Genomic DNA, 20370 nt, shown 5'->3' with positions numbered 1-20370 from the left:
ATCACAAATTCCAAAATCCCCAAAAGTGCAAGATCAGAATACAATTGCAGATAATCCAAACACGTGAAATCAAAAAACAAAACCACAATTCGAAAACCCTAACCCCCAAATCACATTAACAATCTACAGAGGAGAAACAAGACACAAGAAATTCCCAAATCAGAACCCTCAATCCCAAACGAAAACCCTAAAATCTCCAAATCACAATCTCACGAAGAACCCTAACCATTGCGCCACCAACCTGCAGAAAACAAAAACAAAAACCCAATCCAAGGAAGGAAACCCAACATCGCAAGATCAAAATCACAAAAATAGAATCTCAATTCAGAGCCCTAATACGAACAGAACCAAAATAAGAAGAAGGAAAGAATGATGCCAACCCAGAATCAGAGGAGAGGAAGGAGAAGGGAGTCTCCTTGCGCGACGAGGAACCCACATTGCTGGGTTTGTTCGAGAAAAAGGAAGTCCCGGAAATGGAAGCCATGAGTTTCTAAAACTCTGATTATGGTAAAGGGTAAAGTACTCTTTGGAATTTGAACTAACAAAAGGAAAATTAATTAGATGACGAATTTCAACCCCTTGCTACTTAATGAAAAACTGGACAGGTCATTCACTATTGGGTAAGTTGAACATTATGCCGGTTAGCGTTTCTAACACCACGGACCAAAATTGGTATTAAGCCAACTTTTAACTATCACAGGAATAAGTTTGACTTATTTTTTTTTATGTTTAAAAGAACTATAATGAAAATATTCTAAAACTCTTCAAAATGACATTTAAAAAATACAAATACAATTAATTCTAACAACCTTTTACAATTATATAAAGTTATTACACTTGTTTGAATTTTCAATTTAAGATTATTAACATAATTTAGTACTTGCAAATAAATTGAGTAAATAAAGGGAAAAATTGACATTTAAATTTATTTTAGCACATTATGACAATCCTTTTGTGATATAAAAATCATATGATTTTCCTTCCATGTACTTTTATTTTATAATTTTATTAAAAATGTAATTAAATCTTAGTTATATTGTCATAACTTTTTAATTATATATGACAGTAAATTATTTTACGTAGTAATTAATAATTAAAATTTATATTAAGTAATTTTAATACTTTATATTTTAATTTATATCACAATTATATTCAATGTAAACATCAAACATATCAAAGTTTTCTTAATTATTGATTAATTATTAAACACTGTCTATGGCATCATAGCCAGTCCCAAGCCCAGGTAAAGGAGGGTTGTGCCAGGCCCTCAGCAGCCAAGGAGCAAGTCACTAGTAGATTTAAACTTACGGTACACATAAAGTCACTAGTGAGGAAGAAAAGGAAAAAAGTATGTTGGGTCTTCGTGATTCATGTCATTTTCCAATTAGATGACTCATACAATGTTTTTGTATGACAAAGGAATTAGCACCAAATATTTCAGAACAATTCAAAGAGCGAATTAATTGGCTTAGAGAGACTGTACTATAAGGCCAGGGTGGTTTGTACAAGACAAAATTAAGGTTTAAAGGAGATAAAGGAACTTGACCAATTCCTTGAGATGCAACTTTGAATCAATTGACTGCAGGTAAGAAGGTGAGAATTTTGGAAGCAATAAATGATAATGAAAAGCTATTACTAGAAATTTGTTCAGAGGCACCTAAGTCAATTATCCATGGACCTTGACCTTCCACAAATTGAGAAATACAAGTTGTTGAAACAATTGGTATCGAGGAAGATTGACCGTGATGGTTAAATTTTTCAAATATAAGTCCCAAATACTCTTGGTACTCCTCACCAAAGGACTTAGACTCTACTTTTTCAAATTTAGACACATGGGTAGAAAACCATGTAAGTGCAATGAGGACATCCACCATGAGCTCTTTGATTGCTATGATCTCCTCTTCCTCATGATGCTACCATTGTTAATGTGTCAATAACTTCAACTAGATTTTCATCTTTTAACAAGGTAGGAACATGAAGACATTTAGTGACTAAGATGTCCATTTGAAATAATCTCACCACCAACTAAAATTTGATCCAAGTACATGATCAAATTTTGTGTAGACTTCTCAAAGTTATGACCATGTATAACTTATCAAGCTTTTTTGTTAATATCCCCTCCCATGAATCATCCACAAGAAATCTCTTTTGGTTCTTCTACTGTAGCCCAAGCCTTTTCTATATGTGAGATCATATCATAATTGTTCTACACGAGAGAGGCTAGTGGAGTAGCATCAACAAGATGATGAGTGTAATTAACAAAAGTATTTTGTGCCTTCTTCCAAAAAAGAAGCTTGTCTTAAAAATATGATTAATTTCTAAGACATCCTATTCAACTAACTGTCATAAAACAAGTAATTGTAAGTTTAGTTTCTGCTAGTGAGATTTGTCTTCAATTATGTTAGAAGTCCCACATCGACTAGTGATAAAGCATTAGAGTATATAAGCGGGTGCAAACCTCACCGTACAACCGGTTTTGTGGGATTGAGTTAGATTTAAAGTCTCCTTTTTAACATGGTATCAGAGTCATGATTTAAAACCTTTCCTAACAAGATTTGTGTTTGTTGGGCATATCATTCCAGCCACTATCGAATCGTTATTGGACCACCTGTTAATGTCTAGTCCCACACACGAGATGTATATACCTCGACGTGAGGGGAAGTGTTGGAAGTCCTACATCGACTAGTGATAAGGCTTTAGAGTATATAAGTGGGTGCAAACCTCACCTTACAAGCCGGTTTTGTGGGATTGAATTAGACTTTAAAGTCCTCTTCTTAACAAGATGGAACAACATTGACTTCCTTTTCCAAGATAAGTAGTTCTTCCAATTGAGTTTTGTTAAGGTAAAGGTAAGGAGTAGAAATATACAAGTCATTCAAGATATAAAGCCACAAACAGATTTGAGAGAGAAAAAAACCTGAAGTCAAGAGGAAAGAGGCTTGATCAGTTATCTAAGTACATGGAAATAGAAGATAAAGGCAGAAACATGCCCATAAGGTCTCAACAACATGAATGGCAGTGGTCTTGTATGATTCTAACACCGGGAAGATTGAGTGTGGAACCCACACATATGGTGACAGGCTGACAAGGACCACCACATTGTGAAGATTTTGGTCATGCAACCACCAGGGTTGGGTATCACTTCTAGAGGTGTAGCTAACCTTGACTTAGTCAGACGACACAACACCAGCAGCAACACATGGTGGTTGTTGCCAACATGGCTCTAGATACCAACTTGAATTTGGATATGATTAAAAAATCAGTGAGTGTCCTGATCAGCTGATGTGTGTTTGTGTTTGTGTGTGTGTGTGTGTAAAGAGAAGACTATACAATAGAAGGAAAAGTTATACCCTATAACACTCAAACCCTTAGACTAGATACATACACCCAAACAACAGTTTTATGAAAGCTGTACAATCCAGCAACAATCATAATTTTAACACATACCATCATCCTTCTCCAAAATATCAGTCTCTCCTGCAGGAAAGGCAGACTCTAAGCCTACTGCATTTTTAGAAGATGGGTCCTTTGGTGTCCTACGCTTAAGGGGCTTTCCACTGCATACAGACATGGTATGCCATCTGAATCTCAAAATGTCATGGAAGCCAAAAAAGAATAGTAGAGACAAAATAGCTTACCAATAGAAAAATGTTTGCACTCTTGGATCAACAGTATCAGCAACAATCTGAACAAAAGATAGTGTTTGAGATCATAGAGTGCCTCTCAAACAGAAAGAGGAGGTCTAGCTCACAGCAATAAGCTGGCAGTGACTATGGTAGCAAATGTTGAAATGCATGCACGCAAATGTAAGATAAATTTAGAAACAAAGGTATCTAAAAGAAAGTTGGTGTATCAATTTTTTAAGAGAAGATGACAGAAAGGAAAACTCATGTGAAAGGAAAACTGAAAGTAACCTAAATGGATTATTTGAAATCTAGTATTTTGTTAGCTCAAAAGTGAATCTCATAGGACTCAATTAATTGATCGAGTCCTATCAGATTTTAAAAGGGAAAATAACAAGGAAATGAGCCAGCATTTTTATTAAACTTCTATATGAATAAAAAAATGAATAAGAGATAAATAAGGCCCAAAATCACATAGTCAATAATGTCCAAGAACAAATTCAAATGAGATAAATCTTCACAGGCATCTAAGAAGCATCAGTTTATAATAGACAAAGCATAAAAAATTAGATATTATTAAATATAATATAATATGTTTATGAATAAAGTAATTGAGCAGAAACTATCCTTACCTCTGATCTCGAGATATCATTCTTCACAGTCACATTTACAGCATGACACTCATCCGATACCTACAAATTATGTACTTGGTTAGAGATGGTTCAGTACATCACTGAATAGAATCCCAGCAAGAGATTTAAAGACAACTAACCCAAAATTCAAAGTTGAAGAGATCATGTGACGAGGACAAATGACATCTTAGACCCTAGAAAAGATCATGTCAGAAGCATTAGAAACATGTTTCAACATCATATAGGAAAAGTATTGATTTAAAAGAAGAAAGTAGTTTTAACCTTAAAACTAGAACATTTAACCAAACAGAATGGACAAGTGAAATCTTCGGTGACTGCAATCAAACATTATGTTCCAAGAAACACTGTAAGATACAATATTCCAGAGACATTCAAAACTAGGCATGTGACAATAAATAGGAACTATAATTGGTCACATCTAAATAATATATGATACAAAACCATAACCTAGAAGTCTTTTTTATACAAATATTTTATTGAGTGTGACTACTTGTAGAGTATGCTGTGTCCAACTTAGAGAAGATTGAGCCAAAAAAAGGCTCTCCCCTCTTGCTAGAGAATTTTCATATAAATACAAATGATTACAATCTGTCAAGCTGATTTTCAGCCTACTAAATAAGCTAAACTCCCATATATACATTTACTACAGCTAATTATCCTAATTAAGAGAATAACCGTTACAAATAAATATACAATTGCATATCTTTTGTCATTCATTATGTTGACATCCCCCCTCAAATTGATGCTCGTGAATCTACAAGCATCAATTTTCCAAGTAGAAAATTGTGACGCTGGCGTGGCAACGATATAGTGAAAATGTCAACTATTTGAACATATGTTAAGACATATGGTAGATTGATGACTCTACGATCATACGCTTCTCGGTTAGAGTGACAATTGACCTCGATGTGTTTCTTCCATTCATGGTAAACTGGATTTGCTACAATCTGTATGGCACTGGTGTTATCAGCATGCAGTGGAGTGGGTTGTGCTTGAGACAATCCAAGCTCTGTAAGAAGACCACGTAGCCATATTATTTCAGAACAAGCAGCAGACATTGCGCGATATTCCACTTCAATGGATGACTTTGAGACTGAATCTTGTTTCTTACATTTCCATGAAATAGGAGCATTCCCTAGGAACATACACCAGCTAGTAGTTGATCTCCTAGTGTCTAGACAGCCAACCCAATCAGCATCACTATAAGCTTGGAGTTGAAGAGATGAATTACCAGAAAAAAATAAACCACGACTTGAGGTGCCAAGGAGATATTTAATGATACGTTGCAATGCTGAAAAATGGAAGTGTCGTGGAGATTGCATGAACTTACTAATAGTGTGTACATCAAAAGAAATATCAGGATGAGTGATAGTCACATAGATGAGACTACCAACTAGTTTCCAATATTGAGTGGGATCGTCAAGAAGCTCTCATTCATGTCTTCTATATTTAACATTAACTTCCATTGAAGTGTCAACAGGGGTAGCATTGGTGAGTCCCGCTACCTGGACCAAATCTTGAATATATTTATATTGATTTACGAAAATGCCTTCAGGATGGTAATGCACCTCTAAACCCAAGAAATAATTAAGATAGCCTAACCCTTTCATGTGAAAATTTGAATACAGCATTTGTTTGATTCTAGAAATAACATCTTGATCAGAACCAGTGACCCCAATGTCATCCACATAAACAAGAAGTACAACGATGCCTTTAGAAGTCTATTGAAGGAAAAGTGATGGATCATACTGACTTTGATTGAAAGAAAAACTAAGAAGAGTGGAGCGAAACTTTTCAAACCAAACTCTTGGAGCCTGCTTCAATCCATATAAAGAGCGTTTCAATTTGCAAATAGTATTCAGGGAGAGGGTCAACATACCACCAGGAAGTGTGATGTAAACTTCCTCCTTAAGGTCACCACGGAGGAATGCATTTTTGACATCCATTTGATGTAATGGCCAAGATTTGGATGCAGCAAGAGCAAGGATAGTGCGCATAGTGGTCATCATGGCAACTGGAGAAAAAGTCTCGTCATAGTCTAGGCCATACTCTTGCTTATTTCCAAGCACAACCAGTCGCGCCTTGTAACGGTCTATGGAGCCATCCGAACGCAGCTTTATAGAGAACACAAACTTGCTGCCTAAAGGTTTAACAGATGGGGGACATGGCACTATATCCCATGTTTGATTTTCTTCCAAGGTGAGAAGTTCACTTTCAATAGCTTTTTGCCAACATTCATTCTTCATTGCCTGTTTATAAGAAGAAGGAATAGGAATAGATGATAATGTTGCTGTCATGGAACAGATATACCTTTCTGGGGGCTTACCAATGCGTGAACTGCGTTGTAAAGGAGCTGGTTCTGGTTCTGGAGTTTGTACTGGATCAGCATCCAAGGAATTTTCTTGAAGGGGCCCATGGGATTGTGCTAGGTGATGTTGAGTGGCAGTATTTCGCCTTTGATAGGTCAATAGAGGTCTAGATGATGATTGACCTATAGAAAAATTAGAAAACAATGGCAAAATAGAAATTGGAGAAGAGAACGAGTCATGATGGTTTGCAAAAAAATATACACTTTCAAGAAAAATGACATTTCGAGAGACCCGAATCCGATGAAGGTTAGGATCATAACATAGAAAACCCTTTTGATGAGGAGAATAGCCAAGAAAAGCACATTCAACAGATTGTGCAGTGAGCTTGGTGCGTTCTTGTGGAGGAAGATGAACATAACATGCACAACCGAACATACGAAGAGTGGAGTAATCGGGTGGGTGACAAAATAATCTAGTGAAAGGGGATTCATTACTTATGGAAGGAGATGGCAATCTGTTTATAAGATGAACTGCAGTGGAAAGGGCTTCACACCAAAATCGTGATGGCACATGCAACTCCAGCAAAAAAGTGCAGACAACATCTAGCAAATGGCGATTTTTCCGTTTAGCTACCCTGTTTTGTTGGGGGGTTGCTGGGCATGATCTTTGAGATAAAATGCCATTGGATTGCAAGAATTCCTGAAATAAGTGTGATGTGTATTCCCCCCATTATCAGAGCGAAGAATCTTGATTTTGGAGGAGAAATGGGCCTGAACATAAACATAAAAGAATTTGAAAGTGGAAAAGACTTCATCTTTTGAGCGCAGAAAATAGACCCAAGTGAACGACTATAATCATCAATAAAAGTTAAAAATATTTGTAATGAGCATGAGACGTAACTGGTGCCACCCTCCAAACATCACTATGGATGATATCAAATGGTTGTGTTTCATGCGACTGATGTGTTGGAAAAGGTAGAATTTTACTTTTGCCAAGCTTACAAGGAATGCAATCAAAATGAATATTATTAAGAGATGGGGTGTGTTTATTTCCAAGAAAACCATATTTGAGCATGTCATGGAGTACATTGGAGTTGGGATGCCCAAGGTGCTTATGCCACACTTGGTAATCAACAATAACAGAATTACAAGAGACTAAAGGCAAAGAAAGACTTGGGGACAGCGAGAAATGGATGGGAAAAAGACGTCCAACTTTAGGCCCCTTCGTGATTATCTTCCCCGAGTTTTGATCCTGCACAAGACAACCAGATTGTGAGAATTGAACTCGACAATCATTGTCGACTAATTGACCAACAGAAATGAGATTACTGGTGAAACCAAGAGCAACAAAGACATTTGTTAGAAATGAAGAAATATCACCAGTTTCTGTTATAGGCAATTGATTTCCACCAGTAGTATGTATCTTGAGATTCCCCAAATACTTTTTTATATTAGTAAGGAATCGAGTATTGTTTAGTCATGTGATTGGAAGCCGCAAAATCAAAGTACCATGGTGAAGAGGAGTTACCTGAGAATCCCAAAGCAGAAAAAATTGAAATGATCATTTGTTGAACCATTTCAGGGGTCAAAGTTGGAACATCATAAATAACATTTGGATGGACAAGTGTTGAATTGGCATAACTGTTGGAAATAGAAGCATCAGTTGTGGTTGTAAAGGCTGTTGCGGGCGTCGTGGTGGCCTTATTGGGCATTCCTTAATAATATGACCATCCTTTTTGCAGTAGTTGCAGAATTTTTTTGGACAGGTTGAAGCATAGTGGCCAAATCGCTTGCAACTAAAACAATGAATAGTACTCATGTCATGGCGGCGTGACTTCCCTTGTGCCACGTATGCTACTGGAACAGTAGACAATCTTTGTTCTTCAATGATGGATTGTGTAAGAAGACGTTGTTCTTCACATAACAAATCATTGAGACATGAATCCAACGATGGGACAGGATCTCTATGCATGAGATTGGACCGGATACCTTCAAAGTCATATCGCAATTTCATAAGGCACTTAGACCTTCAAAATCATATCGCAAATTCATGAATTGTTTGTACGGAACTTAGACCTTCAGAAGGCAAGTTTGCATAAACTATATGAGTGTATTCAGCCCAAAGATTCATGAATTGAGAGTAAAAATCAGAGATGGAGAGACTATCCTGTTTAAATATAGCGATATTGTGCTCAAGCTCGAATCGGCGAGCTGCATTATTTTGACTATAAATTTTCTTCAGGTAAGACCACATTGTGGTTGCAATCTTGTAAGGGCGAAGATTCAGAACAATGTTCGAATCAACAAAACCAAGGATCCAGGCGATGACTTGAGCAATTGTCTTTTGGTCTTTGTTAGGGGCAGGAGTGCTGCCATCAACATGACCCCACAAGTCTTTTCAGGTGACAAAGATCTGGAATTGGAATGCCCAAGTTGAGTAGTTTTTTCATTAAGACGAACGAATAAGACATCATATTTTTCGGAAGCCATGGAGCTAGGGAAATAAGAAACGAGAAAAAAAATAACCAAGAAGAATCGTGAAGCAGGATCGTGAAGCAGGATCGTGAATCTAGGACGAGGCTGAAAAAAACACAAACAAGGTTTTGAGATCGTAACCTAAACTAAAACCATGTCAAACTTAGAGAAGATTGAGCCAAAAAAACTGTCTCCCCTCTTGCTGGAGAATTTTCATATAAATACAAATGATTACAATCTGTCAAACTGATTTTCAGCCTACTAAATAAGCTAAACTGCCATATATACATTTACTACAACTAATTATCCTAATTAAGAGAATAACCATTACAAATAAATATACAATTGCATATCTTTTGCCATTCATTCTGTTGACATGCCGTATACAAACAATTTAATAATAAATAAACGTAGTATGGGATGTTCTAACTAATGGGATACCCATGAAATGACTCTGAAATCTTACTACCATGTTAGGAATGATAGATATCCTTTCATCATTTTGAAGTAGAGCGTTGTGGATCTTTTCTTTATCTACATATTTAATTACATTTATTCCCTCATTATGATCACCTTACATAGCCCTCTATATCTACACCCTCTATTTTTCTCTCTTTCAACAATTTTCAAATGATCACAAAAAATACATTAATAACTCCATAAAGAAAAGAAAGCAATCACATTTTAAAATGAGAGACAAAACAATATTTACATTACCTTCTGTCCTCTGTAACTTATTATTGTAATACCTGAAATATTTTTAATTAAAAAAAAGCTCATTAAGAAAAATAATACATGAATAATCAATTTTTTCTAACAACAAAGGAAACATGGTGTTCAGAAAATAAAAATAGTTCTCAAATCCCTAAGCACATCAACCAAAACAACCCCCTTTAGAGGCAGTCCATGATCATAATAAACTCATACAAATCGAATAAGAGCATTGACAAGTTAAAAAGTGATACCTGTAATTAAACATGACATTTCCTTCCCTCAATCTGGACAACAGAAATAGCTTGTAGTTAAAATGTGCACCAGATTTATTTAATAGAAATTAAACAACATTGTCATTACTTCTCTTTGTTGTTTTAAAATGAGTACAAGGTATTCTTTTTTTTCTTTTGGCAATAAAATAAGTATAAAATATTCTCTTAAACAAAGCAACAGAGGAGAACAAACAGTGATGGACAACAACTCATAAAAGCTACCCAGATCTGCATGCCCACCAATGATACTAAAATTGTTGTAAAACAGTAGTAGAATGCTGGAATTAATTATTCTCTCATTCATGCTTTTGAAACAATACATAGGTGTTTAAAAAGAAACAAACTATTGTCTAATTAAGGTAAAAAATCTCCTGAAATAAAGTCTAAATCAGGAGATATCTACCCAATAATACCTGATCTTAATAAAAGGAAATCTGCCCAATAATTACTAATCCTAATCCCTTAATTTTAGGGATTACACATAATTGCAGGATTACACATAATTGCTATATTAATTGTGCAATAAATTCACATATTCTGACAAAAATATATAGTCAAGCTTAGGACAGTACATAAAAGATTCTTAGATCCCAAAGGCAAGACTTGAAAAGATTAATTTGAAAAAAAGAAGATTCTTATTTTTGTTAATTAATTTAAAACAGTACATCAATTTCTATATATAGAGAACTCAAATGCTAAAGTAATAATTACAAGAGATCTCTAGAATCTTTTAACACCTTCTAACAGGACATTTAATATCTGACCAACAACTTTTAGTATTGCATTTAATATCTAACCAACAACAATCCCCCTCAAACCGGTGAATGGATATCTACCATGTGAAATCATGAAATAGTCCAGTGGGACGACCTTTTGTGAACAGATCTGGTAACTAAATCCGAGATGGGACATAGGAAGTAGTGATAAGGTCACTATCCAGTTTCTCTTTGTTGAAATATATTGTATTGTATAATTGGACTTTTAGTTTTGGGCTTTTAGGTACTGGTCCATTGTTTCTTTTATAGGACTTTTATGTGTAATAGAAACTTTAACACACATTAATAATATTTTTACCATCTCTCAAACTTTCACATGGTATCCAGAGCTGGTTAGGGTTCACCACTGCTCACTGCCCGCGCCGTCGTTCACCGTCGCTTCCGCCGCCGCCGTCGCCGTCGTCCGCCGTCTCCATCACTACCTTTTCTCCAGCGAAGTTAAGGGTTCGGTGCGCCTCGACGAGCGCGACCCATCCCTGGTGGTCGCCGCCTCATCCTTCTCTCCACGCGCCGTCACGCGTCGTTTCTCTCTAACCTCTCTCGGGCGCATGGGCTTCACGCGCCGCCTCTCCCGTGTCGGATCTTCACCGCGCCACTGCCGCTCGTTTCGCCTCCGTCTCCTGAGTGTATTGTGGTCTCTGATTTGCTGTTCCGTTGACGGTTGCTCCGTTTAGGGTTTCTTCCCACACCTTTTTCCCTCTTTTCTTGTTTGGCTTTATAATGGCTGGTCTTGGAACACCGTCTCTCTCTGCTACTCCAACCATTACTTCTGCAAAACTCAATTGGAAAAACTATCTATCATGGTCTTCTTCCGTGGAGTTATGGTTTCTTGGTCAAGGACACCATGATCATCTTCAACAAGATGTTTCCACCGTTCCTGAAGAAGAGAAATCTCAATGGTAGAAACTTGATTTTCAACTATGTGTTGTCCTATGGCAATCTGTTGAACCAGAAGTCTTAGAAATTTTAAGACCTTACAAATCGTGCTCTTCCTTTTGGAGAAAAGCTCAAGATATCTTTGCTAACGATGTGCAACGTCTCTTTGATGCAACTCAAAGAGTGACTTCCCTCAAACAAAACAATCATGATATGGTTACTTACATAGGAACGGCCCGTGCTGCTGTAGAAGAATTGAAGAATTTCTTTGTGACTGATTCTTTAGAAGGCCTAAACAAGAAGCTTGATAAGTTTTATATGGTCTTAATTTTAAGAGATCTACATTCAGATTTTGATCATGTTCGTGATCAAATGTTAGCTTGTGATCAAGTTCCATCAATGGACAGCTTAGTTACTCGACTTCTTCGGGTACCTTCATTAGTTAAAGACGAAAGTTCAAATGGTGGTATTGAAACATCAGATATGGTAGCACCACAAGGAAGAGGAGGAGGCAGAGGCAACCTAGGAGGACATGGTGGCCGTGGTATGCGTCCTCAGTGCACATATTGTAAGAGAATAGGCCATACTCGATAGAAATGTTATGCCTACATGGATATCCTGACAAAGTCCCTCATGTTTCGAAATCTGATGATCTCGAACCCAAAATTTCAAATGAAGAATACCAAGAATTTTTGAAGTATAAGTCTGGAAAATCTTCTAATCCTAACCAATCCTCTTCCATGTCCAATGTGTCAACTGCCTGTATATCTCAATCTGTGGAAGGTCACAATCCATGGATCCTTGACTCAGGTGCCTCAGACCATATCTCTGGTACTATTTCTTCATTTTCTTCCATGTCCTCTCAGAAAATTCCTCATTTAATTACTATTGTCAATGGATCCAAAGTTGCATCTCAGGGAATTGGCAGAGTTTCCTTATCTCCTTCACTAAATTTAAATTTTGTTTTGTATATTCCTCATTGTCCTTACAATTTAATCTCCTTGAGCCAATTGACTCGTTTCTTAAATTGTTCTGTAACCTTCACTGCTAATTCCTTTGTTATACAAGAACATGGTACGGGTCGCCTGATTGGAGAAGGACATGAGTCTCGAGGACTTTATTTTTTGAAACATAGCTCTTCAGTTTCCTGTTTTACCACTTAATTTCCAAAACTTTTGCATGATCGGTTGGGCCATCCAAGTTTATCCAAGTTGAAGATGATGGTTCCAAGTCTCAAGAAATTCAAGTCTTAGATTGTGAGTCATGTCAATTAGGAAAACATGTTAGATCTTCTCATCCTAAAAAGTTTGAGACACTATGTAATTCTCCTTTCTCAACTATTCACTCTGATATTTGGGGACCAAGTCGTGTTACTTCTTTTGGTTTTAATTATTTTGTAACCTTCATTGATGAATTCTCTCGATGTACTTGGGTTTATTTAATGAAAGAGAGATCTGAACTTTTGTCCATATTTGTGTCCTTTATTAATGAAATTAAGAACCAATTTGGGAAGACAATTAAATCCTTCGTAGTGATAATGCTAAGGAATATTTTTCTTCAGCGTTTTCTTCATTTTTATCTTCCCAAGGAATTTTACATCATTCAACATGTCCTCACACTCCACAACAAAATGGTATTGCAGAGATGAAGAATAGACATCTCATTGAAACTGCACGTTCCTTGATATTGAATACTAATATTCCTGTACATCACTGGGGCGATGCAGTCCTCACTGCCTGTTTTCTAATCAATAGGATGCCTTCTTTCTCTCTTGAGAATAAAATTCCTCATTCTGTCATTTTTCCAAATGACACTCTATATCATATCTCCCCACATGTATTTGGGTGTACATGTTTTGTCCATAATGTTTCTCCAGGTCTTGATAAGCTATCCGCAAAGGCTATTAAGTGTGTCTTCTTGGGATATTCTCGTCTTCAGAAAGGGTATAAATGTTATTCTCCCTCCACCAAGAGATATTATATGTCTGCTGATGTCACATTCTTTGAGGATACACCGTTTTTCTCGTCCTCTGTGGAGGATCGTTCATTTGTTCAACAAATGTTTCCTCTACCATCGTGTGATCCCTTGGTTATTCCTGCTTCTATACCTCAAACTCAATGTGAATGACATTGTTCCTCCACCTCTTTTCACATATCAGCGTCGGAGACAATCTCAAGCTCAGAACAATGAAGATCCTCTAGACTCATCTCCTCCTCCATCAGCTCACCAGACCATGGATCCTTCATCCTCCTCGTCTTCTACTAACTCAGATGATAATTTGCCCATTGCCCTTCGAAAAGGTATTCGTTCTACTCATAATCCATATCCTGTTTATAATTTTTTGAGTTATCATCGTTTGTCTTCTACCTATTTCTCTTTTGTTTCCTCCTTATCCTCCATTAAGACTCCTAATAATATTTATGAGGCACTTGATCATCTTGGATGGCGTCAAGCCATGGTTGATGAAATGCATGCCCTTGACCACAATGGTACTTGGGACCTTGTTCCTCTTCCTCCTGGTAAGAAGCCTGGTGGCTGCCGATGGGTTTATGCTATTAAGGTTGGTCCTACTGGTGAAATTGATCGTCTAAAAGCTCGTCTAGTAGCTAAGGGATATACTCAAGTTTATGGCATTGATTATTGTGATACTTTTTCTCCTGTGGCTAAAACCTAGTACAGTTCGTATTTTACTTGCTATGCCTGCCATTCGTCACTGGCCACTTTACCAGTTGGACATTAAAAATGCCTTTCTTCATGGTGATCTAGAAGAGGAGATATACATGGAGCAACCTCTTGGGTTTGTTGCTCAGGGGGAGTCTGGGTTAGTTTGTAAATTACGTCGTTCCCTCTATGGCTTGAAACAATCACCTCGTGCTTGGTTTGGTAAATTTAGTCGGGTTGTGCAAAATTTTGGATTGAAACGATGTGAGGCGGATCACTCAATGTTTTATGGTCATTCTTCTCCTGACAAATGTGTTTATCTCGTGGTGTATGTTGATGATATTGTTATTACAGGGAATTACGTCACGAGAACCACTCAATTAAAGAATCATTTGTTCAACCACTTTCAGACTAAAGATCTAGGTCGTCTAAAATATTTTCTTGGTATTGAAGTGGCATAGTCAAAAGAAGGTGTCATCATTTCACAAAGGAAATATGCTCTTGATATTTTAGAGGAAACAGGCCTGACAAAATGCAAGCCCATTGATAGTCCTATGGACTCAAATCAAAAGTTAATGAGATCAAGGTGAACCTTTCTCAAACCCAGAGAGATATAGAAGGTTGGTTGGAAAACTCATCTATCTTACAATAACAAGACCTAATCTTTCTTATCCAATGGGAGTTGTGAGTCAATTTATGCAAAATCCACATGTTGACCATTGGAATGCAGTGATTCGCATTCTCAGATACGTAAAAGGAAACCCAGAACAGGGATTGTTGTATGAGAACAAGGGAAGAACTCGGATCGAAGGATATTGTGATGCAGATTGGGCTGGTTCTCCAATTAATCGAAGATCTACTACAGGATATTGTGTTTTACTTGGAGGGAACCTTGTATCTTGGAAAAGTAAGAAACAAAGTGTTGTTGCTCGACCTAGTGCTGAAGCTGAATATCGATCTATGACCTTAACTATATGCGAACTTGTGTGGATCAGACAACTTCTTCAAGAATTGAAATTTTGTAAAAATGAGCCGTTGAAACTGTACTATGACAACCAAGCAGCCCTTCATATTGCCTCGATCCAGTGTTTCATGAGAGAACAAAACACATAGAAATTGATTGTCTTTTTATTAGAGAGAAGTTGTTGTCCAAGGAACTTGTTACTGAGTTTGTCAACTCTAATGAACAACTCGGAGACATTCTGACCAAATCTCTAAGGGGACCTAGAATTCAATTTATATGTTCCAAGCTTGGTGCATATGATCTATATGCTCCAGCTTGAGGGACAGTGTTGAAATATAATGTATTTTCTAGTGGGCTTTTTAGGAGCCTTATGTTTTTCTTTTTTTTTTTATGTTGATCTACTATCTCTTAAATAGGGTAGTATGTGTATTAGGGTCAAGTGAACAATAATAATAATAATATTTTCAGTTTCTCTCTCAATTCTAAGTGTTTTGATCTTAAATGATAATGGAGCAAGCCACGATTTTATTTCAGCGGATCTGGTGGCTAATCTAGATCTGCCAGTGGAAGCAACACCACCATACAAGGTCTATTTGGGAGATGGTCATCAGAAGCACACTAGTAGATGTTGTCGCAACATAGTCGTACAGCTAGAGCATCATGTGGTGGAAGAAATGTTTTATTTGTTTGAACTAGGAGGAGTAGATTTAATTCTTGGGGTAACTTGGTTCGGGTTAATTGGAAAACCTTAACTATGAGCTTCAATCGGAAAGAGCAAAAAGTCCAGATTAAGGGAGACCCAACCTTGACAAAAAAATGTTGTTTCTCAATAAGCTTTATTGAAAGAAACCAAGACTGATAACTGCAGCAACAACTACTGCCATATCAAGATTCCAACAACTTACAGACTCATGAGCATCCACTGCTGCGCTCAACTTTGTCAGCTTCCTTCTTGGATGCACCTCAATCAGTGATAATTGCAAGATAGTAATATAGACATCACATTTGTCTCCCAGATTTGAAACTTTGGGAAGAAACTGACCGGTAAGGTGCTAAACCACTGATACAGTACAAAAAGACGAAGAATGAAAAGTAAAGGAACCCGTGGATTTTAGGTGTAATCATTTGCATTGCTAACTTTAACTTGATCCAAACATTCATTGGGATATATTATTCAACGTTCTCAGCATAAGGTGTAACATGAGGTGTTGCTCGAGAGTTAGGGAACTGATTAATGGTGGGATGGGTACCACAAGTAGTATGCAGGTGCCAAAGGAAATTGCTGGATAGAGGGTGGCTAAGGGAAATAACCTTGCAAAAGGTTGGCTAAGCACGGAAGGACCCCAAGGCTGCATCCATTAAATTGTGGATGGAGCCAAAGACATAAGCTAGATGCCAAGAACTTACAATAAATTGCTAATTCCAATATGCAACAATATCCAAGTCACTATTTATCTTTTTTAATTTTATAAGAAAACGTTAATAGAAACAGAGAAATCACAAGCTTTCCAACTTTAATGATTGAATTGCTAATAGATTCAGATGAGAAAATAAAATTTACCCAATCAAGTGAGACAATGATGAGGACGGTACTTCACTGCCTGTGTATGAAATACAGGGAGATTTTTCTTTGGCCCCAAACTCTTCCGCAGAAATTGTGATTTGTACTTGTTTTGATGCACTCTTTAGAAATCCAAAGAAGATATAAGACAAACGGAAGTTAAAACAAAATCTTCATTTATATCTAACTATTTTGAGGTTTGTGTGAATTTCTTGCCACAGTAGGAAATGACTTTAAAGCAAGAACTGACCATATTCTCGAAATTAGAAGGAACTTGAATAGACACTCTTGTGTAGTCGTTTTTAAAATCTGACTGCATCATAAAAGGAAGTTGTGAACTAGTACATCTACCAAAATTCATAATAGTAGTTTAAATGGATTATTAGAACAAAAATAAAGTGTTCATGCATAGCATAACATTAAATAACGCAAAAGGATGCAGAGTAATGACAGTGTTTTCTACTCAAAAAAGTTGTGTTCATCATTGTACCTTCAGAATACATGGAAGCAAATCAACAGTTGACATAATCTCTGCTCGCTGTCCCAAACGAAAATTCGGAAAACAATCCCAAGCCATATAAAGTGATTCTAAAGACACTTTCCCCCAAAGGCAGTACTCTCCAGCTGTCAACCACAGAATGAAGAAAATTGAAAAAGGAATTCCAGCATGCATCAAAAAATCATTTGGAAAAATTAATCCATGGTTAGAGCTAGAATACCTATAAAATACGTCATAAAGTTTATTGCATATTTGACTATTTTAGAATATGTCACAATTTGTAGAAAATACAAAAGAATCAATTAGGTAACGGTAACAAATTAATCCTAGGACTATTGATTATGTTTCCCAAATTTTCATCTTATTTAAAGAGGGAGTGTTCAAGTTTTATTGTATTAGTGGGATTGTAATACCATCCCAGTCTTGGTCTAGTTATTAGTACAAATACGAGCTAGATCAGTATTTTGTATAACATTGTCAAAACAGCATATCAATCTAATAATTTATTCTTTGTTATTTACTTTCCTACTTTCAGAGTTCACTCCCTAAATCCAATACAACATGATATCAGAATGACAACACCATCTTCCTGTCACCATTATGTCACCCAGTTCAAAAAAATATGTAACTCCATACAACAATGCCTTATCTCCATTGTTATTGTTAAAATGTTCCCCACCAGCTAGGCATATGGTAAAATAGTCCTTATATAACATAAGCAATTCCCCCAAAGAGTTAACTCTTGAGATTGACTAATATGTTTTGCTTTGTTGTCTTTTTTTTTTCTTTGTATGTTCTAACGAAATATCCGTCCTTACCAAATTTCTTTCCTTTTTCAGATATTATGAATGCAAGGATAAGACTGCATACAATGACCCTCCCCCGAACCTCTGCATAAGAAGTAGCTGGCTTTGGCATTGGGGATCCTTTGGCATTACCTTAGTTCACAAAAATACCTAACTCCACTACAACAATGCCTTGTCTCCATAGTTCTTATTAAAATGTTCCCCAACAGCTAAGAATATGGGCAAAATAGTCCTTGTAATACTTGGGCAATTCTACCCCAATGAGTTAACTTTTAAGATTGAATAATGTGTTCTGCTTTGTGATTTTTTCTTTTTTTTTCCATATGTTCTTATCAGATCTCCTTCCTTGCTGAATTTATTCCCTTTTCAGGTATTATAAATGCAAGGAGGGAAAGTTTCATTACATGATAACTTTGTTACCTCCAGATGTGGAGATCACAGGTTCGAATCTCCAAAAAAAACTCTTTGCTTCATAGAGGAATAGAGGTTGCATACACCTACCCCTCTTAGACCCCACTTTAGGAGCCTTCTACACTGGGTTGCCTTTTTAACTGCTCATTTTCCATTGCTGGCATAGCATTAAGAGTGTGATTGAAAAGAATGGCCCATACCAAGTTGACGCTTCTTACACTGTTATATTCCACTTAAAACTAACTGATATCAAGTATTGTTAACTAATGTATAAACCACACCCAATTTGCCTCCATATACCCCACTTTGTAGGATCCTTGAGCACTAGGCTGCTTTTTTAACTGTTCATTTCTCGAATATGGCATAACATTAAGAGTGAGATTGAAAAGACGGGCATACCAAAAGTATGATTCTTACCCCCTATGTTAGATTCCATCTTAAATCTAATTAAGTAAAGTTGTCCAACAAATATATAAACCACACCCCACTAGTTGAGGTCAATAATAATATCCATCTGTTACATGCTAGATTCCATGTTAAAACCACAAAAGCAACAAAAATAGTTTATAGGCTCTAATAATTCTATCTTAAAACCTATAAGCTTTAAGTGAAGCAGGCAGCCCAACAAGTACTCAATAATTGACAAAATCTTCACTAGGTTGCTTTTTTATTGTTTGAAGCATTTGGAGAAGTTTTAGTTATTTTAGAGTATAATCACATGCCAGGAAATATGACCAAATCTTCACAACAATGATTATTTCACCTATCTTTCTATGTTATCTTTTAAATAATGTTCATCCCTCCAATTTCTCCGCCATCTCTCCATAGTTTACCCAGGAGGTTTGTTGAGCCAACTTCATATACTATTTTATTTAAGTACATGTTTGTAACAATCTTAAGCTTAGTAAAATGACGCATAAAGAGAAGTCTAAAATATCTATAAAATATTTCATATCATCCTTTATTGTACAATTGAATATTTAAGTTTTCAGAATCTTCCGTGATAATTAGAATATATTGTGGAATGAACTATTCCATCCATCCAATTGAAAAAAGTAGTCCTCGTTGTTATTTCATATTCTAATGGTTCCTAATTTATTTCTGCATTTAATAAGGTGCTAGTAGCATAGAAACATAATACACTCATCACCCTCTACGAATCGCAAATTGGTACTTGCATACCAATTTGTGGTACTTTCACAAATTGGTTATCACCAATTCTTAACAAGCATGTGTTAGGTTCATCAGGAAGTCAAGGAAACTGACAGGAAAAAGGGTGCAAACTATTGCACGCAGTTAGTGATTGATGTGTTCCTGAAGGTGTGGAAGGAGGATGTCAAGGTCAACGACAAGGTGCTCCTATTCTTGGATGGTAATGAAAACCATCACAATACCCGTTGGTTTGAGCTTTACTAGAGTGACAAGCTTGTTGGATTAGACCTTGATTAGGAATTATGCATTATTGGCTTTCGATGGGATGGGATGGGATTGTTAAGCTCTTCAAATTTCGAGAAGAGAGTGCCTTCATTATCGATTTAACCCCCAACTTCTCAGCCTATTGGATGGTATTTATTATACTAATGATAATAATTGTTAAGATTTGACTCCTGAGAGGTCTCCTAATGATTAGAAGGGAAGAAATCATATTAGCAACAGTAACCTCTCAAAATATTAAGGTTATGTAGCCATTTTTAGCCTATCAACTATGCATACACCCTACATGACAATACTTCATAAGGTTGAGTACTACATACATGTACCATAGCACATA

At 36.5% G+C, this 20370-nt stretch overlaps 1 protein-coding gene and 1 pseudogene across 5 annotated transcripts in view; one reads left to right on the top strand and one right to left on the bottom strand.

Annotated features, from left to right (window-relative positions):
- Positions 1-20370, bottom strand: part of EMF2 (VEFS-Box of polycomb protein) — a 28815-nt gene that overhangs the window by 4414 nt on the left and 4031 nt on the right. For all 5 annotated transcript variants that reach the window (XM_047313402.2, XM_047313404.2, XM_047313405.2 and 2 more), the window contains 10 exons: positions 17374-17507; positions 17134-17196; positions 16884-17005; positions 10025-10057; positions 9777-9808; positions 4538-4590; positions 4396-4449; positions 4256-4315; positions 3639-3685; positions 3448-3557 (listed from right to left, as the gene is read on the bottom strand). In XM_047313402.2, the coding sequence (XP_047169358.1) occupies positions 3448-3557; positions 3639-3685; positions 4256-4315; positions 4396-4449; positions 4538-4590; positions 9777-9808; positions 10025-10057; positions 16884-17005; positions 17134-17196; positions 17374-17507 (708 nt within the window). The remainder of the gene's footprint in view (positions 1-3447; positions 3558-3638; positions 3686-4255; positions 4316-4395; positions 4450-4537; positions 4591-9776; positions 9809-10024; positions 10058-16883; positions 17006-17133; positions 17197-17373; positions 17508-20370) is intronic.
- On the top strand, positions 10735-15720 carry LOC148194025 (uncharacterized; annotated as a pseudogene).

This window comes from Vigna umbellata, chromosome 8 (genome assembly GCF_029865625.1).
Source record: "Vigna umbellata cultivar VRB3 chromosome 8, Vumbellata_1.0, whole genome shotgun sequence".
NCBI lineage: Eukaryota > Viridiplantae > Streptophyta > Magnoliopsida > Fabales > Fabaceae > Vigna > Vigna umbellata.
This window is presented reverse-complemented; position numbering and strand designations above follow the sequence as displayed.